Source organism: Plodia interpunctella, chromosome 29, assembly GCF_027563975.2.
Source record: "Plodia interpunctella isolate USDA-ARS_2022_Savannah chromosome 29, ilPloInte3.2, whole genome shotgun sequence".
Lineage (NCBI taxonomy): Eukaryota > Metazoa > Arthropoda > Insecta > Lepidoptera > Pyralidae > Plodia > Plodia interpunctella.
In genome coordinates this window covers 2,919,596-2,947,400 of record NC_071322.1, presented here as the reverse complement: position 1 = coordinate 2,947,400, position 27,805 = coordinate 2,919,596, and the positions used below count along the sequence as shown (strand labels likewise).

The 27,805-nt window shown below is 35.1% G+C and overlaps 3 protein-coding genes across 4 annotated transcripts in view; 1 reads left to right on the top strand and 2 right to left on the bottom strand.

Moving 5' to 3' along the window:
* The window catches only part of Orp8 (Oxysterol-binding protein-related protein 8), a 47,633-nt gene extending 33,590 nt beyond the window's left edge, over positions 1-14,043 (bottom strand). The window contains exons 1-9 of one of the 2 annotated variants that reach the window (XM_053766678.1): positions 13,580-14,043; positions 8,934-9,393; positions 7,157-7,226; positions 5,460-5,563; positions 4,323-4,496; positions 3,683-3,769; positions 2,672-2,816; positions 1,786-1,906; positions 852-949 (exon numbers count right to left, since the gene is read on the bottom strand). In XM_053766678.1, coding sequence (XP_053622653.1) covers positions 852-949; positions 1,786-1,906; positions 2,672-2,816; positions 3,683-3,769; positions 4,323-4,496; positions 5,460-5,563; positions 7,157-7,226; positions 8,934-9,047 — 913 coding nt within the window. In that variant the 5' untranslated portion in view covers positions 9,048-9,393; positions 13,580-14,043. The remainder of the gene's footprint in view (positions 1-851; positions 950-1,785; positions 1,907-2,671; positions 2,817-3,682; positions 3,770-4,322; positions 4,497-5,459; positions 5,564-7,156; positions 7,227-8,933; positions 9,394-13,579) is intronic. The other variant, XM_053766677.1, reaches the window with a different exon arrangement.
* Positions 14,044-15,251: 1,208 nt separating this feature from the next.
* LOC128682123 (zinc finger protein 846-like) lies at positions 15,252-21,730 on the top strand. The gene is made up of 8 exons (XM_053766670.2): positions 15,252-15,552; positions 16,024-16,133; positions 16,858-17,506; positions 18,044-18,249; positions 18,784-18,903; positions 19,954-20,154; positions 20,717-20,930; positions 21,280-21,730. Exons 1-8 carry the CDS (start codon positions 15,415-15,417, stop codon positions 21,373-21,375), a joined length of 1,734 nt encoding a protein of 577 aa, XP_053622645.1. The 5' UTR covers positions 15,252-15,414; the 3' UTR covers positions 21,376-21,730.
* A 10-nt stretch (positions 21,731-21,740) lies between these two features.
* On the bottom strand, positions 21,741-27,793 carry LOC128682124 (putative uncharacterized protein DDB_G0282133). Its single transcript, XM_053766671.2, has 6 exons — positions 27,630-27,793; positions 26,668-26,996; positions 25,039-26,353; positions 24,291-24,403; positions 23,415-23,531; positions 21,741-22,713 (listed from the first exon to the last, which is right to left on the bottom strand). The coding sequence occupies exons 1-6, from the start codon at positions 27,646-27,648 to the stop codon at positions 22,246-22,248; spliced, it is 2,361 nt and encodes a 786-aa protein (XP_053622646.1). The 5' UTR covers positions 27,649-27,793; the 3' UTR covers positions 21,741-22,245.
* Between the last annotated feature and the right edge of the window lie 12 nt (positions 27,794-27,805).

Genomic DNA, 27,805 nt, shown 5'->3' with positions numbered 1-27,805 from the left:
AGCTGGACTTTTCTTTGGGGAATAATCTGATACGGACATAAGTGGCGTGGGTGTTCTACAGGATAAAGTTTCTGATAGCTTCATTACTGTTAGCGATACACGTGTTCGTATATTCGGCATTTAGCGTGAATAGCGTTTCATTCAATAGCATACGGTGTCAAGGATTGGTAAAAAAAATATATAATTGTTACCTTTATTGATATATTGAGCTTTTGCATATTGGATAAACATGCTGATAGGAATTAAAATAATATAGTTATATTCACAAAAAAAAAAATAATGGACACATTGACACATTTTGCAAATTATTTATGTATTTATTTTATTTTGTTTTGAAAAAAAAAACACTAATCTCAATAATTTCAAAAACAGAATATCGTTCGTTAGCTGACAAAAATATCACGTTATTAAAAAATATAAATAAAAAAAAATAAAAAACGATGCTGTCATTTTAGTTTTCTAAACAGCCAGTGTGAATTAAAAAACATTATCTTACAAGACTCTCAAAGCGTCTCGAACTGGTATGGAACTCGCGTGTTCCTTTATTCAAAAATTCAAATTTGGTTGATTTGATTGGTGATTTAGAATGATTTATTTCGGAAGTGATTCCTTCCAGCAGCTGCTGAAACGTACTTTTAGTACCACCCTGATGCCGGCACCACTCTATCGGCAAACAGTTCGTCAAATTTCGCTATTTTTATTTACATCACCGGCATTTCTTTGCGGTAAGTAAAATCTCTCACACAAACAACGCAATGTTATATGCATTTATAGTTATAGATAGTGTGTAACCGGCATTTGAAAAGTGTAAGGCAAAATGAGTAACGTCGTTTATTGTATAAAGCACTTACCGTGTTCATTGAAGTGCTTCTCTAGCTCCTCGTGTGAGATGTTGGTCTGCGTCTGAGGGGTCTCCGCCGCCGGGTGCTCGGGCCGCGAACGGGAACATCTGGACAATCAATGAATGAATCAATGAATCAATGAATCGATCAATGAATCAATGAATCGATCAATGAATCAATGAATCGATCAATGAATCAATGAATCGATCAATGAATCAATGAATCGATCAATGAATCAATGAATCGATCAATGAATCAATGAATCGATCAATGAATCAATGAATCGATCAATGAATCAATGAATCGATCAATGAATCAATGAATCGATCAATGAATCAATGAATCGATCAATGAATCAATGAATCGATCAATGAATCAATGAATCGATCAATCGATCAATCGATCAATCGATCAATCGATCAATCGATCAATCGATCAATCAATCAATCAATCAATCAATCAATCAATCAATCAATCAATCAATCAATCAATCAATCAATCAATCAATCAATCAATCACCATTAGAAAGGTTATGTTTTATCTCAAAATTCTCAAGGGAGCGAAGCCCCGGGCGACATCTAGTAGCTAATAATAAAAAGTGTACTGGCAACAGAAACGCGATAAACTTTAGTTTAAATTCGTATTTAAGTTTTTTCACGTAACCATAATAATTATAACACGCTTCTCCGTCATTTGTTTGCAGCTTAAAAAGAAAATAAGAGCCTCGCTCCGTTGTGCTCATCGTCATCATATCGAGTGTGTTATTGCTAACACTGGTGTCAGATTTTATTCAAGTCGTCTAAAGGCATCCGATATGACTTTTACGACTACTTACCTCCGGCAACATCTAGTAGCTAGATATAATAAAAAGTGTACTGCAATAGAAACAAGAGCGAGGCGTTGCCTGTACGTTTATCCCAAGAATAAATATGTTTATTATTACCTGAGCATAGCATTGCTGCAGCGCAGCGCTAGCTCGAGCCCGTCCAGCCAGCAGCGGCCGGCCGCCTGCGACGGCGCGCGGAAGATCAGGTGCGCGGTCGGCAGCGGCTGCACTACTGCGCCTGCGCGTCCAACACAGGGTAAACTTGTTCAAAATATTACCGGAACAACATAGTATTTACACTTTTGCAGGTCTCACACCAGGGTTGAAAATGGGGGGTGAAATTTAGTATGAGAATTACTATATTTTGTATTTTGGTAGAACAACTATATTTATATATATCATTAATAGTTTTGTTTTATGGCCCCCTGGGCGTCCTGCTTTAGCGAGCGACAGAGCTTGAAGCAGAGCCCGTCCTTCTTGCTCTAATTTGAGAACGTCTGTGTCTCAGTAACGCTTTCACATTTAAAAATATGGGGGTATTTCTCAGAGCGTTTCGACCGCTGAGGTCGCGCTGTCATTGTAATTTTTCAAATTTTAACACAGACAAGAATTAGTTTTACTATCAGACTTTACAATAATTAATATGTATTGTGGTGATGTCAATTCAATAAATGATTAATTTTGGAAATGATTCCTTCCTCAAGAAAATTGACGGATCGTAATGACAGACGCGGCCGCAACGGTCGAAACGCTCTGAGAAACACCCATGGACCAATTTTCATGGTATGAATACAACAAAAAGCCGAGAAAACAAAAATCAACCCCCAAAGCGTTGTAACGAGTGTGAGAATTTGTATGAAAAGATACTAACTTGATTTTCGAGAAAAAATGAACGATCAAAATGTGCACGAAAACAGAAAAGATACCGCTCGATTTTTGGGGGGGAAACGGGGGACGAAAGTTTGTATGAAAAACGCAACGCCCAGTAGTAGAGTCGGCCCACCAATAGTCTCGTTGTGGGGCCCGCGCGGCGCCCAGATGCTCTGCTCCAGCGGGTGGTAGAGCTTGAAGCAGAAGCCGTCCTTCTTGCTGGGCCGCTCTATGACCTGGCACGACGCCAGCAGCACCGTGCCCACCCAGTGGCTGCTCTACAATGGGGAATATCATCTTTATAACAGAAACAAAAAAAATATTTATGTAGTCGCCATTCAGTCTAATCAGATTTTTTTCCATATGTCGAAAATAAAAAATATATATGCACTGTTGGCGATGGCCACACTGACTTTAAATTAGGTTTTGACGTTTTTTATTTTAAAAAAATGTATCGACTGTGTCATTCAAAATTGACCACTGCGCCAATCAATGGTAAAGTTCTTGCCACTGAACCGTCGAATGGAAAATGAAGAAGAAATTTTCTGATTGGCCCGGGTCTTGATGTTTATCTATATATTATCTATTATTGTTACAAATTAGTTAAACAATCTTTGGAATAAGATCTTTTAATGTTGTTTCTTGATTTTTCACAGGTGAGTATATTTTGTTGTTCATGGTAAACTTAATTCAGTTTATAAATGTTGTAATTAGCTATAAAAAGAATATCTTGATTTTTCACAGAAACACGCGGTTTTATTCCAATAAATCCTAGACAGAGGAGAGAAAGAGAGAACATCATATATATATATATATATATATATATATATATATATATATATATATATATATATATAGACATACTAGACTATTATTTTGTAATGTATTTTTATTAAATATTTTTTTTTGTATGACAATGGACACAATCTTGGAGACAAAAGGCGTTGTAAAAATTCTTTAATAAAAACAATTAACACTAAATGCTTTCTATTCCGAATTTCCCACAGGAGCGATGCTCCGGGTCACAACTAATGTTACTATAATAAAATTGATATATTTTCGGCTAAACCTCGTGCAGCTACATCTAGGTTTAGCCGGCTAAACCTAGATGTAAATAAAAGCTTGTAAAATAACAAAACCTTACCTTAGCTTTAGGACTCTTATACAGCAGTAAGAGGCCTGGCTTCAGAACACACCACAACTTTGTCCATGACTTCAATGACCCGCGGACCTATAGCAAAAATATATTTTGGAGTTCACTGTAATTCCGACCTTATTTATATTGGGATATAGTCGATTTCTTATTTTAGGAATAGATTTTCAAATATAAATGAATCAAATATTTGTGTTCAATGTAACTTAGACGTTATTAAAAGGAAGATACAGTTTATTTTAATATATCTATTGGCCATCATGCACATATTTTGTAGACAACATAAATAAGTAATATTTGTTAAGGTTTTTTTCAGAAGTGGGATTTAAACATTGAGCGAATCGGCTAAGTCTTAGTATTTGTAGACTGAGACGAAAGATAAACAAACATTGGAACAAAAAGACATTATTTCTCGTTATTCCTTTGTCAATTTTGTTCTCATTTTGTATTAATGTTAAATTTTTAGTTTAGTTGTTTCGAGTCATGTCGCTTAATAAAAATATCTGGCTTGTTCATTTCTCATTCCTTTTTGTTTACCTTTTATTTCAGTACATGTTGAATAGAGTATAGTTAATAATAAACAAATCCGACACTGTCAGAAGTGGGATTTTGACACAATCAGAAGTGTGACCTTGAGCCAATCGGCTAGCACAACCACTGAGGGGTCCTCAATGGAGTGCAGTAGAGCCGACGCCGCCTTCTTCTTCTCCCTCCTGTAGTGCTGTCTCTGCGCTTTGTAACTCTCCTTGCGGGAGAGCGCAGTGCTTGGCGTTCGCGAAATGCCGCCAACCGCTGTTTCAGAGGACTGCGATAGGGAAATATGCATTTTAAACTCAGCTACACTAAGATAAAGAATTCTATCAAAAAGTATTATAATTTTCTATTGGACACAAAAAGAAAACACGGTGTTACGACAGCGCCATCTAGTGATGGATAGCCAAACTAGAACTAGATGGCTTGCTTACTTTAAATTGATTATAATAACTTAAGTTTATCATAATATGGTTAGATGGCGCTGGCGACTGAACGTTAGATATATATTTTTAAATTGTTATAAAGCTAAGCACTTTTTTTCTGGCTTCCAACCAATAAACGGCTTGTTAGACCTCTTTCATTTTGGGCACCTAATTTACACACGACCGCCACAATCCTTGTCGTAAATTGCGACTAAAACTGGACCGATTTTGATGAAGTTTAGCATCGCGATAGATGAAACGTTCAGGAGTAACATTAGCTAAATTTTTATGGTCTTACCCGAGCGAAGCCGGGAGGGTCCGCTACTTTTGTATAATGGAAAACTATACTGTCTATTAAAAACCTTTATCTAGTGTAACATATTCTCCTGTGGATTGTTTTTAGTTTTCGCCATTAATTAAATAAAGGTTACAATTTTCATTGATTTATAATGAAAATTGTGACCATTTAAGCATATGACTGTTAAACGGTGATGGTCCAGTTGAAAAGACACCCCTGCGAATCCAAAGGTCCCATATTCGAATACCAATCTGACTCATATATAGTAATTTTCATAGACCACCACTTGCTTCCGGTGAAGGAAAACATCGTGACGAAACCTGAACACTAGTTGACAGTTTAAGTCGCATACACACTAGTGAATTGTGTATTTGACTACCACTAGATGGCGTAGTCGTAAGTCATGTCAGATGCCTTAAGACGACTTGAATAAAATCTGACACCAGTGTCAGCAATAACACCCTCGGAAAGAGAATAGAATTGATTGTTATAACGTCAAGTAAAGGCGAGTGACCTTGTCAGAGGAGGTGCCGTCGGGCGGATGGTCGCGGCCGTCGCCGGAGGCGGGGGGGGGGACGGCGCCGGGAGAGCGCGGAGGGGGGGTTAGCGTCGGTTCGCCTGCAATCAAACACCATTAAGAATATATAATAAATCTTCGTAATGAACCAGCGGCATTGTTACAGTCTTATGAATAATTACAATAATCTTTAAATATATCTATTTTATCATTACATATTATAAAACAAAGTTTGCTCTGCCGCGTCTGTCTGTCTGTTCGCGATAAACTCGAAAACTACTGCACGGATTTACAGCAATAGATAATGTGGTTCCCGGGGAAGGTTCAGGTGTATAATTTATTATGTTTTTACCTGAACGAAGCCGGGACGGGTCGCTAGTCTAGGATAAAATAGACTAAATAAAATAGAAAAATACTATATTGTCTATGATATGTGGCAAGCCCACGTCACTGTCATGTATGTCAGTCTGTTTCCAACCACGAGTCGCTTCACTTGTCCTGTTTCCCGATATACAACATGAATTTACATTAAATGTATACATTTGATTTTAAGTATTTCCTAACTAATGTAATAATTGCAAAAGTAAGTTTGTTTGTTTGTTACCTCTAGTGTTCAACCAATCATCTTGAAATTTTTGCACAAATGTAATTTGAAGTATGGAGAAGGACATAGATTACGAGCTTATAACTTTCATCCCGGAAAATGTTACCGTGGGAACAAAACGCGGGCGAAGCCGCGGGCAAATGCTAGTTATTAATAATGCTATGCTTTTTAAGGATATAAACTTCACATAACATGATTTTTGTAATTAATATTTGCATTTTAAATGAGAATCAAAGGAAAATAGAAAGGTCAATGTGTTCTCTTCCTTGATTGCTGTATATCCATAATAAAAACTAAACTAAATATTATAAATGCTGTCTGTCTATCTGTTCCGCTTTCATGGCTAAATAGCTGGACCGATTTTGATGAAATTTTATTTTTAACACGTATAAACATGAGCTATTTTTTTTATATTGACGATAATGGGGGTTGTGAAAGTTTGTATGAAAATCGCGTCAATGCATGCGGGCGAAGCAGTGGGCACCAGCTAGTTAATACGCATCTCAGTAAATATATTAACGTAACTAGGTCAAAACTTTTCCTATTTAAATTAGTATAATTATTACGATCAATTAACTTGTTTCAAACGCCTGAATAAAATATGAATATATGGCCGGTAATAATATAAAAAGGGAGAATAATTAAGCTGTCATAACATCAATAAATTACCATAATTATGAACAACTTTTAAAAAAAAAAATCCAAGGTCTGACAGACAAGTCATTTTTTCAATACTAAACAATCATTTTCCAATTTTCTATTTAATATAGCATAATCCACGGTAGACCCTCGGGATTTCGCAATTCATTGAAAAGGAATTGATAAAAATTTCCTTTGTCTTTGCCGTAATTGAATTACAGGGTGCTGTGGAAAAAGATCCTAGGCCACAAAGTAGGCAACGCGCGTGTGACACCCTGGTATTGAAGGCGTTGATAGGCTGACCACTTACCATCAGGTGGCTAGTATAAAAAAAAACGTTTATTTCAGATTACAGGGCCCATATTCGAACAAGATTAACCGACAAGCACAAATGACATAAAAAGAATTGATTTTGATTTTGTGCGGGTTGGACCTTAGTTAACCGACTTACCGTAGGCGGTAGTACTAGGCGGAGTGGCCGGAGCGGTGGACGGCAGAACAACGTTCAGTGGTTGCTGCTTCTGAAATTGTATATTTTATATTGTTCTATATCTGTTACAGATAAAGACAAATATGACAAGCTAGGATACACGCACTGTCCCTTTCTCGCGACATCATCAGCCTATGATGACGCGAGAAAGGGACAGAGCTTATTGTTTTAAATCTGCCACAAACAAAGACAAAGGAAATGACAAGCTAGGGCTCTATCCCTTTCTCGCGTATGTTTTTCTAATTGGCAACTTTCCAACCTGTCAGATCAGATACTTTTTTCTAACGTCAAAAAGAAAAAAATATGGCGCTTGTATGACAGTGATGTGATGTGCTGTGACATCACCATGTTTGGAGTCAAAATGCATTCATGGTCAAATCCAAATTTCTTTATTCAATTTAGGATGATATACACATGGATTTAGTAAGTGCTTACATACTAATTCCATGGTTATACATCACTTATTGACGTCAAAAAATTACTTAAACTAAGTCTACTGCCGACTTCCAAAGCGCAGGTGAAGAAGAAGCAGCGCAACAAACTTCACCGCAGTCTTTTCTCCAAGGACGTCAATTAACAAATGTAGGTCTTATACATATATTTAAAAAATATATATAGTATACTGTAATGTGAACAAAAAAAAAATGGAAACGCCGAATCACCGGTTATTTAGATCATCATTCAGCCTAAATCAACATTGCTGGGTATGTCAGGTCGCCCTATTTTCGCGGCACTTGTCGCTCCTGTGTCAGTCTCATCGCTTTCCCGTGACAAAAACAATGTAATTTGACAAGCAGCTGGTAGTTTACCATACGATCTATGTCAATGTCTCGGCCACCACTCCGTCGCTGCTTTGGTCCATCAATGGTCTGCTCTCCTAACCAATTGTCCCGCCCATTCCCACGTTACTGCGCGACTCATCTACCTAAGTTTTCGACCTATGTACGAAGCGTTATATATATTTTTTTACCCAGTCAAGTAGCCATCACGTGTATCTCCTTAGAGTGAACGAACTGATTGTATCCAGTGAAACATTTTCGTTAAATAAGATGTACGGAAATATTTATAAAAAAAATCACTTGAAATACGTATAGGTCACCGGTTCAAGTATGATATTAGATTTTATGCAAATACCGGCCGATTCGTGTACCTACAATATAAATATCATAAACTGACTTTCTTGCATTGCAAATGAGATTTTTTTTTATCTATATCGTAACGACAATAATGTTTGGCCCAAGCATGGTGCAGTATCCTCATAACATATGTAATTGATGATTGATGACTTATACATTTATTTATTCATTGAAATTTTTAATAATGATGTAAATACGTCCTCCTAATTTTTAATATATGTATAAGACTTATATTTGTTAATTGACGTCCTTGGAGAAAAGGCTGCGGTGAAGTTTGTTGCGCCGCTTCTTCTTCACCTGCGTTTTGGAAGCCGGCAGTAGACTTAGTTTAAGTAATTTTTTTGACGTCAATAAGTGATGTATCCTAAACTGAATAAAGAATTTTGAATTTGAATTTTAACCGCTACAGATGTGTGGTTGTGCTCTAGAATAGGATCACTCCATATCCTCGCGCGAATGTATGTCGCACGAGACGAATAAGGGACACATATTCTTTGCGACGATAGCATTCCCAAGGAGGGTTGACATCGGGCAGACGAGCGTTGTAAAATCACAGCCGAATGTTTAAAATAAGCCAATGAAATATTAACATACAAACTCACCTTTCCGATATAATTCGGCGTAGAAGTATGGAACTGCACACTGTCCGCCCTCAGCGCAGGCGAGGAAGGGGTAGTGGAGGGTGAGGAGGGCTCAACTACTGGGGAAGAACTCATGCTGTCAGTACATCTCAACACCCCCTTGTGGGGAACTACTACTACATTCGACGAAGAACTGTGTCTATGGTGACGCTTCGACACTGGCGAACTGGCCACATTCGACGACGACAAACTTATCTCTTTTTTCAGAGACGATGTTCTGTATTTGAAAAACTCCGGCTTTGGCGGGGAAACTCTGAATGGTGATTGGGTGGATACAGGGGATAGGGAAACTGGCGACGTTGGAGTATCAATTTTGTTTTCTTTTAATTTTAAATTTCCTAAATGGAATGATAACTTTTTAAATTTGATTTGGCGGAATGGAATGCGCGGGAAGCGTGGGAAAGGAAAGTTATCGCTTTTTCTGTAACAGAAAATAAGTAGAATTAAATACAATTTCATACATTAAATCGTAGAACAACGTAATTATAGAATTTACATTGTATGTAAATTTTTCACTGCTACATACATTATTTATGTTTGTAACAATACACAATCTATTTGTCAAAAATATAACTATTGCGTCTATGAATCATCATCGGTTATCAAATGACAAAATATGATGATTCAGTTTTGATTAAAGTATTTTAGAAATGTGTCGTTAAAGATTATGTTATCACAAGAATCTACAGCGACAAAAATAATAATAATCTCTGACTCACGCAACAGATAAAATATATTCTATAGTAAACTATAGTAATAAAAATGAACGAATCTAAATTCCGTTATTTTCTTATTATGTAAACAATATTACCATGTCTTTTTATGATTTATAAATAAAAAATATATTCTCAGGAAATTGCTTTTGTGGTCAATAAATGTTTTACTTTAGAATGTAGTATAGGTTTCAAGTGATATTTGATTTATCTTCAACAATAAGTACTGTGAATTCGTTTACATGTTAAGACTAAGAAAAATATGGAGTGTATAGTGTATATCCCTATGATATGTCCATTTGTTTAGATGTTAAAAAGGTATACATGTCTTGTCTAGGTTAGACGTGTAAGTCATGATTTATTGAAATATGAAGTACAGTCGATTGCATATCAAATTACTCTGTATGGATCTTTATGCCGCGGAAATATTACTATTTCGATGACATGAATGTTGATGTCATGCAGACTTTAGGTATAGTATCAAGCGCAAATATGCAATTTCAACAGTTGATAGACTAAATTACTCTTCTGTGTCAAAATGAAAAGGTTTATAAATGTTTACAAAATGCTGTAAACAAAAGCGGATGAGTTTTATCAAAGAGATTGCTTGTTTATGATACAAGGATCGCGCTTGGCTGTTTTCCAATAAGTAAACTAATAACTAACATAGTTCTCAGATTTTCATCATCTGTTAGTAATATTATTTTTAAAGTTTTCATCTTACATCAGTTTCTCTCTTGTTTTAATGGTTGTTTCCACAGCCATTAAGCATTGGGCCCAATCTCTACTAATTACATACATTACACATATAACTAGCCGCCTGTCTCGGCTTTGCTTGTGTAAAACCATAATAAATTATTCACCTAAACCTTCCTCAGGAATAAGACTATCTATTGATGAAAATTGTACAAAAATAGGTCTAATACTTTTTCAGTCTCCTTTTTCTAATATTTACCATATGTTATGTTCTTATCTAACTTTAAAACATTGGATATTCTCATCACTCACATATCACGAAATCTCGAAAACTAATGAGCCCATGAAGATGAAATTTGGCAGGAAGGTAGATTGTGACTATAAGACGTCCGCTAAGAAAGGATATCTCGAAATTCCATCCCTGTGGGGGTGAAATAGGGGTTGCCAGTTTGTATGAAACTTCGTCAGACAAATGAAATTTTTAATTTAAATTTGTAGTTGGTAAAAAATTATAATGTATTAATTCGATTTTGAAATTGACATCCTTATATATTGAAATAGGGGTTGCAAGAAACGACATGGGACAATCTGAGGGAAACGGGACAGGACAAGTTTCGGAACGAGACACGTAGCGGAAGTAGTGGGCGATGGGGAATTGAACAAAAGATGCAAAAAAAATACGAATTTGAATCATAGTAATAAATAAATTATAGCAGTTCTTTTTAGAATACGAGATAAAAGAATTAAAATTTTACTTCGATATAAGAACTGAAATTCACGCGTGCGAAGCCGCGGCGCAAAAGCTAGTTAAAGATAACATTTAACTAATATAATATTTATGAGTATGAGGGAAAATATTTTATATATCTACAATCTGCATTCATGATAGATAGATACAATTTCTGTGAAACTGTAAATGGCTTCAAGATAAGCCTCTTTGCTGATAACAGATAAGGAATACCTCGCCAAGATTGATTGTGATGCTGTGTCTCTCAATAGATAAAAATAATGTGTGTATATCTACTACATATGTACCGATTAGTATATCTAAAACTATGATTTGGAGAGATGCATCGATTACAATGCATTTTTTATACCACTGAGCATATAACAGGCGTGGGGCCCATATGATGGAAAGCTTCAAATCATTACACAATTTTATTATGAAGTGATAAAGATATGAGTAATTTCATTACTTTTTATTTGGAGAGAGAGAGTTTATACCTTGTCTTGTCTGTGTATATGAATTTCATCATGTACAGAAATTTAATCCGTTCGAAGTCCAAATAACGTGGGTCCACAGACCATACACACATGAGAAAATGACGAAAAGGTTTCCTAGTTATTTTTAGCCTATGTATAATATATTTCTCATTGATTAAAGACATAAAAGTTTATGTTCTTAAAACCAGCCAGGAACATAAACCAGCCAGCAGTTCTACTTTTGAAAAATAACAAAAAAAAGCTTGGCCTGAATACCATCGTCATTTAAGGCTATGACTACAATATTTCAATGTCATGGGTGAGCATGGGTAAGTCTATTTTTGGAGTTGCATTCCTTGGATTTTTTCGTCTCATTAAAAATATTCCTCCATGTTTTGGATGCAATGGATTTTTGGATTTTTTAAATAGACAGTGATCTATTAAAAAATCCTGAAGTCCATTTGCATTTCTACACACAGTTTTACAAATCTTAGCACACATAACATATATTAAAATTAATATAAACTTATGGTTTGCTGCAGCAACTGAAAATAGTAATATGCTCAGTGAAAAATCTTTGCTCACAGCCGAGATGAGATAAACCCCGGTTTTCTGCTATCACTGGGAGTGGGCGTGGGTCAAAAATGCTTTAAATCAAATCATGATTAATAGGAAGGCCCCTAATTTAAAACATTTTAAAGCAGTATAGTGTGGTTTACGAAGCTGTAATTATTTCTTCACTGAATGTGTGCCGTGATAACACTAGAAAGGAATTGTGGTACAATTAGAGCAGTTATCACTTCAGCTCGTGTTCATAATTGCCTAACCTCAACTACACTAATTATTCCTAATTATAAATTATGCCTATTTCCTTTGATTTGAGTATTTACACAATTTTATAAATACATGTTCAAGAAAATTACATGGTTTTGGTGTATGTGTCTCATTTGATTTTGGAAAACATACAGCTTTATTTATATTATTTTATTTATTGGCACACAAGACAGTTTAATGACATAGCATGTTAGGCTTCAATAGTACAATGGGCACTATGGCTGGTTGAAATACCAAGAATGAAGTGTGCACAGCATGATTTACATTATCCACAAAGAGAACAATATACTTTAAATAATGATCAACCATTATATGAAGTTATATCAAGACATTGGTTATGGACAAGAATGCATTTTTTATTGAATTTACTATAGTTTTTTTTAATATATAAATAAAATGAACAAAGTGAAATAAACAAATAAATAAAATAAAACTATAATATTGGTAGGTTATTTTAAATTTCTATAAAATGAGATATGATCAGGTATTGAATATGTTAAAATGAGAAAGTTTGTGACAAAAAATCTATTGGACAGATTTTAATGAAATTTGATACTCAGATAGAATATAACATGGAAAACCGCATACTGCATTATTAATCCCGAAATTCATATAGGAGCTAAACTCCAGAGCATAAACAAATATTCTTATAAAACAGGGTCTGTAGTTAGTTATAATTTTTATACTAGTATGTGTCCAACAGAAGAAAGATTTACAAATTAATTCCTCACTGTATAAACTTGAAGTTGTCAAGTCACCCGCCTGTGGATCGAAAGGTCTCAGGTTCATATCCAACTTGTGCCATATGAGTTTGTATACCAATCTAACTCATATACTAGGTATAGTAGTATAACGTGAGGAAACCTGCACTAGTGGGTATACGACTACCTGCCACTAGATGGCGGTAAGAAGTCGTGAAAATCATGTTAGATGCCTTTAGGTGACTTGAATAAAATCTGACACCAGTGTTAGCAATAACACACTCGATATGATGATGATGACTGTATGAACTAGTTATTTACCAGTAGAGTAGGTGTCTATCCAATTAGCAATAAGCAAAATACAGTGTTGACCCAATACTCAGCGCAATAATTAAATTAATGAAAAAAAATATTCAGTCAACATTTATAGTACCTACAATACAAATTGAAATGTACTCACAATCAACCAAATAGGTATCCGACGAATCGCTCATGAAATAGCTTGTTTTTCACGTCTTATTCATTATAATACACCGACCGGCTATCAACATTGGAGATGTTGGGTAATAATAAGGTCACAGATCACACTACAACGCGGGCACGAAATATATTGTCTATCAAAACGCCGTTCCCACAAAACGAACGACGAAAGAGCGCAAACAACTACCTAACAAGTCATTGGTTAAATTGATACCATATTATCATATCAATAAAAACACACCATCACAATAATTTGCGTCCCGCTATATATATTTCTTTTTACTCAAGAAAAACACTCCGACGTCGTGTATCAAACGTTCGTCAATTCGAAGTTATGTCGAAATTATGGTTTATTGGAAAATATCCTTTGATTGAAGCCAAAGCAAAGAGGACGAGTATTCAGTCACTAAAATTTGCTGAAGCAAAAAAATATGCTTTCAGTAGTTTGACAGACGGACAGGCATGACAAGGTTGAGGACCGTGTTGCCAGATAACAATTATGAATTCTCACAAAATCCGTCCCGGAATCCCTCCAAAAATTCGGCATTTTTAGAAAAAAACACACTTTTTGAAAATTATATTTATTAGGAAGGAAGTAGGATTAAATATATAATTTAGCACACGAAAAACGACAATGGCGCACAGCAGTTGGTGGTAAAAACCTGTTTATCCGACTGATTGGACGATCGGCGGACTGATCGACAACTTCGGCGCCACTCGGCTGACATCACATAGTCAACAGCACATCAAGTTACCCTGCATGAAACTATGGCGCGGTAATAGTGACGAGTTTTGAATGAATTTTGATGTGCTCGTGACAGTACACCGTCGTGCCAAAGAAAAATCTAATGCGGCTCGTAAAAATAAACCACACTCTAATCATACTCGCAGCAGAGTATGATTGGAGTGTGGTTTATTTTTACAAGTATCGTTACCTTACATAAGAGTCGTTACATAAATTCAGTTCTGTGTAGGGATGTTATCTTCATCTTGATGAAAATGAAGATGACATGAAAAGACGTTCCTTTGGAGGAAATCCTTTCAGTAATGATTTTGTTCTCGGCTCACAATATGTATGACTATACCATCCTATTCCAAGACTACATATTGAACTGATACTAGATTACCTACATATTTTATCAATTTTCGACAATCCAAATATCAAATCAATCAATATCAATATACGCAGCTTTATCTCACGCAGTTTTCTTTTATCCATCGCTTTTGTCGCCCAACACATCAGTATAGTATAAATTATAATCCTACTAATATTATAAATTCTAAAGTCTATGAGAATATATATGTGTATGTATGTTTGGTACTCCTTCACGCAAAATCTAATGGACGGATATTGTCCATTTATTTTTCTTTTATCCATATAAGAGTGTAAAGTTAAAATGACAAGGAATAATGTAAATGCGGTTGAAAATTAAAATATGTATGATCCATTTGATACCACTGATATCCATAACTGTGTTTGATACCCATAACTATTTTTCCATAAGTCCAAGGCCATAACCATAACTAATCTAGGTCGTCTACGGCTAATGCACTGATAATAAATGACTGTCTTTGGTTTTAGTTTTGGCACCAAATGCAACGCTGTAAAAAAAACTTTATATGTCAAAGTCAGTTTCCATAGATAGCTAACTTTGACACTACTTTGTTTACATCGTGTTTACATCACATTCGCAAATTTAGAAATAGGCATTTTAATATTAGTTAAATTACATATTCCTAAAGAGTAAAGTGATTATGTACCTAACGGAGATTGTATTTTATTTATGTTACTATTATTTGTAACAGCTGAAGCGCATGCAGAAAAGAGAAGACAACAAACTTATTAATTTGTTCATTATGTCTTCCTTGATTTGTTTTGTGTGCCACAACCATGTTCATATGGATACGAACGACGAATTCCGTGACAAATACAGAGAGCTCATAGGAGTTAATGTAAGTAACTTACCGCAACCTTCTCATGCTGACCTTCCTCTTGTTTTGATGTCGTCAACGAGGTTATACGTGCTTAGTGTTAAGCGAAATGGAGAAAAAAAAGAAGATAGCGAACCCTGGGTTTAGACGCTCAGATGACAGAGTTACCAACATTCAATATTTTTATTACATCCAAAGTATTGTGGTGATACCTATCCCAACTTCTCAACTAATATTATAAATGCAAAAGTAAGTTTGTTACCTCTTCAGGCATCATCTACTGGACAGATTGTTATGAAATTTCGTACACGGTAGTAAATAACCTAAAGGAATAACACATAGGGTGCTTTTTATCCCGAAAATCCTACGAGAGCAAAGCCCCGGGTGCATCTAGTACAAAGTAGCATATTGCGGGCCCTGTTGGGCATAGCAATAGCTTTCTCCTTGTTTTGTCAAAATATATCTATTATGTATGGAAAAATTTTGTTTCAGCTTACCTTGGATTCATACCTATGTGGTATGTGCTGTCATATCTTGGATAAGTTCTGGTATTTCAAATCAGTGTGTATGAAAAGGAGCTATAAATATCCTGTTCTATTGAAGTATGTTCTTGTATTTTTGTTCTATTTTCTAGTTTTTATATCATCATCATTTCAGCCAATTGCCAGCTGTGCATAGTTCTCACTCACTTATTAACCCCTGATGCAAAAAGAGGGGTGTTATAAGTTTAACATGTCTGCCTGTGTATCTGTCTGTGACATTGTAGCTCCCAAACGGATGAACCGATTTCCATTTTGTGTCATAGGTAATTTTATCCAGAGTGTTCTTAGCCATGTTTTATAAAAATCACACACCTGCCGCTAGGGCAATCTTGAGTCTAAAGAATGAAATGCACATATGTAATAGAAAAAGAAGGTCATCCTACATCTCTTTCTTTTAAATACCTGCATCCCTTTCTGTAGTCCCTTAAATTGGAGTGTGTGTACCCAGTCTAAATAAGAAACTGAGATTAAACTCTGACAAGAGATAGAGACAGAGTATAATCTCTTTTACTTTTAAATTTAAAATAAACAAATTAAAAAAAAATGAACCTCTTGACCACCTCATCATCATCATATCGAGTGTGTTACTGCTAACACTGGTGTCATATTTTATAAAAGTCGCCTAAAGGCATCTGACATGACTTTTACGACTACTTACCGCCACCACCAACTAATTTGTATATTTTTTTATGACAGAAGTCAAGAAATTCATTAATATTTATCACCTTTTCATATGGTTGTTCCTTCTCATTACATGCCCTAATTTATTCTTGTGCAATTTCAGTGAAAGAGGTACATTATATCTTCAAAAAACAGACATAGAAACGTTCACAATGTGTCATGAAGATGATTGCAAAAAATACGACAATAGCATCAATTTTGTTGACGAAAATGAATGTTTAATTAACGATTATGATATTTTTAATGACCATGATCATTTAACTGACAAAAATGTGGATTATATCAATACTTTACCTGATGATATAGCTTTAGTAAGTGATGACGCCAATGAAAGAAATAGATTGAATAATGATAATCAAATTGATGAACAAAAAATGCATGATGGAAACAATACAGATTATAAATTACATGCTCAAAGTCCACAAAATTATGATATACATCATTTAGATCAAGAAGACAATACCCAATGTAGGTACGGTGATGATTCTATGAATGAACTTAATGATGTAAGTAATACTAATGATTTAGAAAATTATATAAATGATGAAAGGGTTAAAAATGGGAAAGTTAAATCAAAAAAGAAGAAAAAAGAATTTGATAAAGTTCTCTTAAGTTTAGAAGAACAGAAGGCGGAGTTGGAGAGGAACAGAAAAGAGAAAAAGTATATAGAAGCGGAGTTTAAATGTTATAATTGTGCTTTGGGATTCCTTTTTAAAGATACATACCAAGCACATATGATGCGGCATGAAGAGGTATATACATATGTGTATATATATATCATCTTTTGTTTTACAACTTTTGTGTAAACGTAATAAATACAAATTTTCCTTTTTTTTGTTTTGATGTTGTTTCTGTAAAATGTTAACTATGTTCGATTCTGTTGTCTCGTGTTGCTTGGCTATTACATAGAGTTCAGATGTTTAGAATAGCAAATTAGATTTTTTTTTTAAACTACGTGTCACGAAAAATCGTAGAATAAAAGTTGCTTGTTTCGATGTACCCAATTAGTTTTTAGGAGGTTTTGCGTTTGATACCAGTAACCCTGTATATTTGTACATATTTGAAGGCTATTTCACGACGATAAAATCTCATCTTGTAATCTGACAGATAAGCTAACCTGCCAGCTAGATGCATTTGCCTAGCGTGATTAGACAGTTCTAGTATCCAACATTTGTGAAACACAATTTTTAACTCTATCTGTTCAATATGTTACAATTAAACTATCAGATAATTGATGAACAAGATGTAAAACAATTATACTACTATATAGATATTATTTGTCTTTTCAGTCAAACGGTGAACATCGCTGTGACGTATGCACGTTACGTTTCGCGTGCCCCGCGGTGCTCCGCTCTCACGCGTCGCAGCACAGCGTCCGGCATGTGTGTCGTCGCTGCGCTGTGACGCTGCGCCCGCGCGCCAGAGCCACACACAGGGCGCATTGCTACGGGGAGGGAAATACGGCTGCGTGTCACAAGTGTGCGAGATTGTTCAAGTTGGTGTACACTTTAATTATTGTGTTATATAAATTGACACCCCGATTATACCCATTTTGGGGGTTGAAATAAAAAACTATACCAAATTAAAATTTATATGAAATTTCATCAAAATCAATTTAATGGTTAGGATATATGGTGGTGTATTAATTTGTGTTTTTCATAAAAACTTTCACACCCTATCGTGCTCATTTGGGGGTTGAAATTACATAAAAAACATACAAAATTTCATGAAAATCGATTCAGCTGTGCAGATGTGGTATTTCTTTGTGTTTTTATAATAACTTTCACCTCCCATTGTGCCCATACTTTACTATAGTTACTAGTCTCTCTCATCTCTGTATGTATGTTCCCGGTTGCGTTCAGGGTTTTTTATATGAAAAAAAAAATACTAATCACGAAAAGTCGTCGAATAAAAGTTGCTTGTTTTGATGTAACCAAGTAGTCTTTAGGAGGTTTTGCGTTTGGTACCAGTAAACCTGTATATAAACTAATATTGGTCCGAGTTCTATATGATTTTCCTCTGCTATTAGGAACTCGTCCGGACTCCAGCAGCACCTGAAGCGTTTCCACCGGAGCAGCTCGAAGAGTTACAGGTGCGGTGTCTGCGGGAACAACTATAGCAGCCAGCCGGCCGTCAGAACTCACATGTTGTTAGTAATTAGTAAAATATATGTATATTTTTAGCTACTCGAAGTGGTTAAATTAAAAAACAAACATAACAGTAATTTACTGTAAACAACCGTTAATTCTGATACTGTACCCCTACTACCACTAGCCGACAGTCTAGGCCATAGCGCTTGGACTCTCGGTATGATATTCTATTTTTGTTACTCTAGTTTTTACACATTGTTTTAGACACAAGTTAACTATTCTTATTAGTTCTAACGTACACACAATTTTGTGGAATGCAACCTAGATTTATAATCTACGTACGTTAGAACTAATAAGAAATTATTTTTGTTTATTGTATACAAAACAGGGATAATAATAGCTTTGAATAGTAATAGTTGTGATCTGTTATGGGTGATAATAAATAAATAAATTCTCAAAACAAAAATCAAGACAATAAACAAAAATAATATTGGAACGAACTCACGTAATGTCGAAACCAACCACCTTCCTGGGCGACGGCCGGGCGACGAATGGGGTACACTCGACTGAACGCCCCCTTTTATACTCGGTGGTGGGAGTCTACAACGAAAAAATAATAAAAAAAAGTCAGAGAGCTAATAATATATTTTAACCCCCGACGCAAAAAGAGGGGTGTTGTAAGTTTGACCGCTAAGTGTGTCTACATGTTGTTAATGAAATATATATATTTTAACCTTCGACGCAAAAAGAGGGGTGTTATATGTATATATAAGTTTAACCGCTAAGTGTCTGTCTGCCTGTGTACGTGGCACCGTAGCTCATCAACGGGTGAACTGATTTGGATGCGAATTTTTTTAATGTAATAGCTAATTTTTGTGCGGTAGTTCTTATTCAAATTGAAATAAAATATTCAGAAATTAGACCTTCACAGGCACTTTTCACGTCAATTTTTATATTAAATAGTAATTTTTCAACAAGCTACAAACTACTGGCATTTCGGAACGACCCCTGCTGAGAAGAAATGCCGAAAGAAACTCATTTGAACAGTGTTGGTCCCTATCATGCCATGGGATTTTACTTGAGATTTATTTAATATGTTTTTTTTTCAGAACGCATATCCAACGCAAATTCACGTGCGAGTTTTGTCCGGCCATTTTCAGCAGCCCGTACACGTTGACTCAGCACAAGAAGTCACACGACCCGAGCGCTGCGGTGGACACACACCACTGCGTACCCTGCAATAAGAGCTTTAAGAATAAAAAAAGTTTATTGACTCATAAGAGGAACGCTAAATATCATCAAGAAGAAAGGTTACAGTGTGTCCTTATCCTTAGTTCTCTGCCTCGTCTGTCTGTTGATCTGACCGCGATAAACTCAAAAATTACTGCACGGATTTTCGTGCGGTTTCATCAATAGAAGAAGTATAATTCCTGAGGAAGTTTAAGTGATGATTTGTTATAGTTTAATATAAACAAATATTATCGTAAATTAAAAAAAATTGAATTTGGTGATTTAAAATAATTAAAAACATAAATTAATAAAAAAGTTTATGTTTTGTCACTATCTCACATCACAATATTTTATATTGACAGAACGAGACGAAACATTTGTAGCTGGGGGAGAATATATATTTTTTATAAGTATGTTTTACTTGAAACAATAAAGTTCAAGTTTAACAAATAAATACATAACTAGCTGCGCCCCGAGGCTTCGCTCCCGTGGGAATTTCGGGATAAAAATTACCCTATATGTTATTCCATGTTATATTATCCCAAATTTCATAACAATAGGTCCAATAGATCTTGCGTGAAAGAGTAACAAACTTACACACATACATTAGTGGGATTAATATGGATATAACTGACATTATAGTTTCGAGTGCGCAGTCTGCGCCCGCGCCTGCGCAAACCAGCGCAGCTTGAACCACCACATGGAAAGCATACACTCGGCGACGAGGAGCTACGCTTGCAGCCGCTGCAGCGCTCGATATAACACGGACAAAGCGCTGAAGCGACATATGAGAGGACACGATGGTCTTGTCGAAAAGAAGTTAGCTATCTGTCATCTTTGTGGGAGAAGTTTCAAGGTAAGGATTCTTTTGTGTGTACGTGTCACCTCATCTCATCAACGGGCGAGTGTGAATTTCACCACAGTTTGAACGCGGCGTGTAGTGTTTCATTAGTGTCGCACATTTTTTTTTTTTTAAATAAAGAATATATATTTTTTAATTAAACATTATAAAACTCACATTGTCCCAGTACTTTACTTATTTATAAAATAGATATAATTAAATTGATTACTGTGTATGGTACAATTTAATAAACACTCGGCCCTGGGCGGAGTTTAAAACGCTCGTGAAATTCACCCTGGCTGTAATTATGTCAGGAAGAAAAATGCAATTTTCAAACACAATGAATGAATCTATTTATTTTCAGAGTAACAACAAATTGAACAGACATATTCGCGAGGTATGCGAGAAGGAGAAGCTAGAAGAACAACTGTCTTCATATTACGCGCACGATGATATTTGAATATCACATGATTAGATGTTGCCCGGGGCTTCGCTCCCGTGGGAATTTTGAGACAAAATATAGCCTATAGCAATGTTGGATAATGTACCTTTCTAATGGTGAAATAATGTTTGAAATCGATTCGGTAGTTTCGGAGATTACCCGCCTCAAACATGTAAACTCACAAACGCTTACCTCTTTATAATAATAGTACTTTTTTATTCTGTTTTTAGTAATGTTGTTATAGCGACAGAAATACAGAATAATAGTAATAAAGAAAAAATATATAAATAAAAATGAGATACAGCCGGACAGATGGACTGAGTGATAAATTATATATACATATAGTGATTACAATAAAATATTAGATCAATAAGCAAGCTTTTATTCCATATTATATATAAAATATTCAATATTTTTTACAATTTTAATACTAATTTTGTATTTACAAATACTAAGTATATTATGCTTCATTCTAAAATTCTTGTTCAAAACTATTTATTTAATGGTTGTGGTCAAGTGGTTAAGACCAAAGGTCCCAGGTTCGAATCCTACTCGTGCAACACAAGTTTGTATACCAATCTGTATAGTAGTTTTCATCGTCCACCACTTGCTTCCGGTGAAGGAAAACATTGGTTCTCAGTTCGCTGTGTGTATGCGATTGATTGTGAGACGCGAAAGGTGGTCGTAAAAGTCATGTTAGATGCCTTTAGGCGACTTTATAGTCTGACACCAGTGGTTAGCAATTAACACTAAAAAATAAAATTTTATATTTGGTACAGCACATCGAGTTACCCTGCATCAACCTCCATGGCGCGGTAATAACGGCGAGTTTGCAATGCATTCGGGCAAGTTGATATGCTGTTGACTGTACAAGTAGATATATTTTAATTAAGTTTGTAGCAAATTAAAGCATTGCAAAGCGGCAAACGCCACTAGACTATATCCATCCATGGATCCAACGACAATTTTATTCAGAATTTCATTGCATTTCTTAAAAACACACTTTTTCTCCGCACCACTATCAATTTTCAAATCTTCCTTGTATTTGGGATTCCATTTTTTCCGCCAAATATCTGAAATGGAACTCCTTAATTGATATTTCTCTGTTTCTTGACTCCGGCTGGCCGTTTTTCTGTTTCTCAAACATTTCCTCAAAATTATTTCTAGTATGTGAAATATATATGATAAGTTTTCTGTCTCGTGTATGTTTGTAAGTTCGTATAGATCGTCTTTGTGCGTGAAACGTGCGTGTGCGTCTTCTAGTATGTCTGTCAGTTTGTCAATGCTGTATTTTTGTATGTGGACGGATTTGTTTAGTAGTAAAAGCCGTTGTGTTTTCTCGTCTTTATCAAATACCTGAAAAAAAGTTAAATTGTATATTAACGCGTACGCTGGCGCCACAAACACATTTTTATATTTTTTATTGTATATTTCTTTAATAATGTTGATAAATTATGCTTACATATAGCGAAAGCTAGTACCTAGCTTTCGCTCGCGTCTTCGCCCGCGGTTTCGCCCGCGTGATTTTTCCTTCAGTGAAATATTTAGATTCTAACTAATCTGGATTCCCCGTACAAACTTTGAAGCCCCTTTTACCCCCTTAGAGGATGAATTTTGAAAAAATCCTTTCTTAGTGCACCCCTAGAGCACATCCATACCTACGTGCTAAATTTGAAGTTTCTAGACCCAGCGATTTGGGCTGTGCGTTGATATGTCAGTCAGTCATTCAGTGTTAATCTGTCACTATTTTTAATCTGTGAGGTAAATGATTAAATACTTTATTTCAATCATTTACCTAATTACAATAATATTCCCAAAGAGGTTTGACATAAGGCAGACAAGTCTTCATAATGGTTAATTTTTTTTTTTACTACATCCGAATGAAACTGGGAACACGCGAAGATGAACGAGAATCTCGACATCTGACAGGCAACATTAATCCCAACGTCAGGCATTGTAAAATCATAACTAAAATTATTATACGAAAAATGCTTAATTTTTTTACGCGAGTCCTTTTGGTATGCAGCTACGAAAATGAAGGAGAGAGAAAGACATACCAAATCTTGTTCAGTGAACACACAGCGTATGATAGACTCCACATGTTCCAGTAAGTCCTCCAGGAATGACGGGTAACACTCCTGCTCATGCAGTCTGTCTATAAGTTGACCTAAGACCTGAAAAACATAGACGTCATTTAGCAAAAGGGACGGATACGCGCAACAGCTGAAAAAAACTAGTTATTTGCGCACGCGCAGTCATAGCGTTTATTGGGAAATCAAACCAATTTTTGAGGTTTTCAGAGTAGTCTACTAGCATTTCAAAACGACCATTGCTGAAAAGAAAGAGAAGAACTCATTTAAGTAGTGGTGTCATTATTATTCTTGCTGACCTCGGTGTCGCAGTGGTAAAGTGCTTGCCTCTGAACCAAGAGGTCCCGGGTTCGAACCCCGGTCGGGTCGTGATGGAAAATGATCTTTTTCTGATTGAACCGAGTCTTGGATGTTTATCTATATATGTATATGTTATAAAATATAGTATCGTTGAGTTAGTATCCCATAACACAAGTCTCGAACTTACTTTGGGGCAAGCTCTATCTGTGTGATTTGTCTTAATATATTTATGTATTTATTTAAAAAATGTATTTTATCAGCTACATACACAACGTACCTATATCTAGTGGCTAGTGAAGGTAACGTAGGTAGGTGCTGCGGACAAACAGACATATGCAGAGTGATTTTTAAGTGTTTAGACTTTTCCTTTTACAGAGCAAGGACTATCAGTAGCAGCAAGTTATTAACATCCACATATTGTCTTTTTTACCCATATCGTGTACGCATCGTGTACATAAAGAAAAAACAACGTTTGTTAGCTACGTGTTTTATTTTTAATGGTAAGCCTCCAGAGCGCTGTAAAAACTATAAAAATACACTTGCCTCCGAAATCTCCGCCAGGATTTCTTCCGTGGTGGCCACTAGAGGGCACTTGGTGAGATGGTCGAAGAGGCAGTAGCCTGCTTGACCCACCCAGTTGCCTGATAGCTGGAATCCTTGAAAAAAAACATGTATTTGTGCATGCCGTAGGTACTAGGTAATATTATAAATGCGAAAGTTAGTTTAAAATTGTAAATTGTTCATAGATATAGTTTAGTATGGAGAAGGACATATAGGGTACTTTTCATCCCGGAAATATATATATATTATATAAATAACTGTTCCCGTGGAAAATTTACGCGAGCAACAGCTAGTATACAGGGTCACTGGTATCTGACGCATGACTTCGGAAAGGCGCATGAGGTACATAGAGACTAACATCTTTTGTTCTACGACTTTTGTCTAAACGTAATAAATACAAAAAAAAAAACTTTTTTAGTTTTAATGTCGTTTCTATAAAACGTTAACTCTATGTTCGATTCCGCTACATAACGCTACTGAACTGTCTCGTGTTGCTCGGCTGTTACATACAGTTAACATGTGTAGAATAGCAAATTACATTGTATTTTTTTATATGAAAAAAGAAACTACGTATCACGAAAAGTCGTCGAATAAAAGTTGCTTGTTTTGATGTACCCAAGTAGTCTTTAGGAGATTTTGCGTTTGATACCTGTAATGTAACCCTTATCTATCTATAAGGAAGCCAGTGAAGACATTAAAATTATTGATGACTAATAAATATTCAGCTTACCGCTTCTGCTTCTGATTTGAGAGTTCTTGCCTTGCGAATCACTCCTGTACCCAGAATCAAACGACGAATCATTACTCAATCTCCTCTCGACCCCTTTATTCAAATATGCTTTGACTCTATTCAATTCTTCCATAACTTTGAAAGGCACTAGTTCAATTTGCGAAAATTCTTCATGTGAATCATTGTCAACATCAATATTTTTATTGATATCAGTATTAAAAACATTATGGGTTCTTTGACTATAATTTGAAACTTGCACAGTCATATTTTCTGCGTTATTTCTTGATAATTCGTGTTTTGCTGTTGTATTTTGAGTTTGGGTTTCAAATTGGTGAGTTTGACTTGTATCAATGTTAAAAAGCTCTTGTGTGAAGTTTTGCATGTTATTATTAATTGGGTTAAGTCGTTTTTCTTGTAAAGTGTTATCGCTTAATCCATAATCTTTATTAGTGTTAACATTTATTTGTGTACCGTGTTCAAAGTCGTTATTTTCTTTACATTGTACACCGTTTTCTTGTTCTAGGTTCTTATAAATCTTTCTAACTAAATTATCTTTTTTGAAATTCTTAGGTAACAAATCTGAATCATAGACAACACAAGGAACTTGCGTTTGCTTCAATTGTTCACCAATTCCTCTATAATCTATAGTTTGGGTATTCTGATCAAAATTGTACGTTTCTACTTGCATATTAACATTTTGTTTCTCTAAATTCTTGTTTATTTTCCGTACTAGATTTGCATCTTTGATATGATGGCTGAATTCTGTATTTGTATTAACAGACGTATCATCTATATTATCATTTGTACCTTTATCACCACTGCTTCTCTTTATACCTTTAATATATTTATCTGATACGTCAAAATTCAAGCTTTGGCTCTGTGTCACATGAGTATTTTCAAAACATGGTATCGGTATCGTACATAATTCTGTTGCTTGAGAATCGAAAGCGATTCCATCAAAATATTGTGTAATAATCACAGAACCTGTATTTTTTACGTTAGGGATTTCATTTTTATTTTGTGTATTATTAACATCTGCTATTGGTCTGCTTTCATTGTTTATATCTTCAGTATTTTGGTCATTACTCTTATTTGCCTGATCTATACAATGGGTGGTTCTATCGATTTTAGTATTATTATATATTTTAGCTATATCATTGCAAGTCTTATCGATATCCATTATATTGTCCTTGTGTATTCGTGATATACTATCGCAAAAAGTTTTATCAATGTCGGTCAAGCTGTTCGGAGCTAGGAAATTATCAAGCTGAGTTTGTGTTTCACAAAACGTTGATTGAAAATCGTTGTTATTTTGCTGAAAACAAGAATTTTAAAATATCTATTAAAGATGGTCGCACGTATTGGAAACCACAGTTCAGTCAATATCTTTATACAATATGATGATGATAAGCATATGATATAAGATATTACTGCGTATTCTTAACGTGGCTTATTTTAATAGTTTCGTTAGAAAAAAAACCAAAGATGTTTGTCTGAAAATGTTCTTCGCGACATCGCCAGGAGATTTCTGCAATAAAATTCTATAAATCCCCTTAGTTAATATTAATTTTTTAATTGAATAGGTTTTATGATTCAATCATAATAGGCCACGCTAAAATCCGTACTTACCTGACTTTCTTCATTGACCATGTCTTGAACTACATCCATACTATCAGGAAAGACGTCTTTACCATTTTGTAATGAAATATTGCCTGATATTTTCGCCTCATTAAAATTATTTAAAATAGTATCACTGTATTGGCTAGCATCATCATTAAAGTCATTAAAATCGACATCAAAATCATCGCTGCATACAGTAATGTCGTCGGCCATTTTATCATTATATACTAGTTTATTTTTTAAATCGATTAAATGGTGATCTAGTGATTTCGATTCTGGATTAGTTTGTATCACAGCTATTGCTACGGCTAATCTGTATTTTTGGATCAAATGCTGAGCTGAAAATCAAATAACATCCAGAAAAATAAATAAACATAAATATAAATATGATTTTTGATATACATAAGTAACCAGTACGTTGTATAAAACGAAGTCGCATCCCACTGTCTGTATGTCTCTATGTATGCTTTAAAACTACGCAACCGATTTTGATGCGAGTTCTTTTAATAGATAGAGTGATTCCTGAGAAAGGTTTTACCCTAATCTAATCTTATTTACCTGCTAACTGCGCCAAATTCACGTTAAAAATGTTGATAAATTTCAATTCCCTGTATTGCGATTAATGTTGTTCTATTGTTTTGTTAATTTCATCGAAAAGCGTTCAGTAGCAATTTCTCGTGCTCAATCATCCGTTATACCTAATCCCTACTAGTCTATATAATCCCCACACCACAAAATATTGAATGTATAATAGTAGTGCTTGTAGTAATATTTTGTGGTGTGGGGGTCGTATAAGTAAAGTAATGCGCAAATTATTTGCGAATATTTAGTCAAATATTACGTTAGTTAGTAGGTACTTAGCTCTGTTTACTTTCGCAAATAATTTGCGCATTACTTATACAATATCACACTAGCATTTTAATAAAAATCAAGAAATACTATCACTCGCAAATATTTCACAAAAAACTTACCATATTTGTCAGAACTCATTTTCAAATCTGTGTTTGTTTGTAAAAAGTAACGACATAATGCAAATAAATAATTTATTACTTCTCGTTTTATAAAAGTTTACAATTTCTCTAATGTTACACAAATTGACCACTTCGCGCCATGATATTAGATTTTTTATCGATTCAAAAACACAACA

Excerpts from the sequence above, each read along its gene's own strand:
- LOC128682123 (XM_053766670.2), top strand. The coding sequence starts at position 15,415 with ATGCAGAAAAGAGAAGACAACAAACTTATTAATTTGTTCATTATGTCT. Across the intron at positions 15,553-16,023 it reads GAGAGCTCATAGGAGTTAAT|CTTACCTTGGATTCATACCT; the intron begins GTAAGTAACTTA and ends ATTTTGTTTCAG. Across the intron at positions 17,507-18,043 it reads ATATGATGCGGCATGAAGAG|TCAAACGGTGAACATCGCTG; the intron begins GTATATACATAT and ends TTGTCTTTTCAG.
- LOC128682124 (XM_053766671.2), bottom strand. Across the intron at positions 23,532-24,290 it reads TCCTGGCGGAGATTTCGGAG|GTCTTAGGTCAACTTATAGA; the intron begins GCAAGTGTATTT and ends TATGTTTTTCAG. Across the intron at positions 22,714-23,414 it reads TGTTCACTGAACAAGATTTG|GTATTTGATAAAGACGAGAA; the intron begins GTATGTCTTTCT and ends ACTTTTTTTCAG.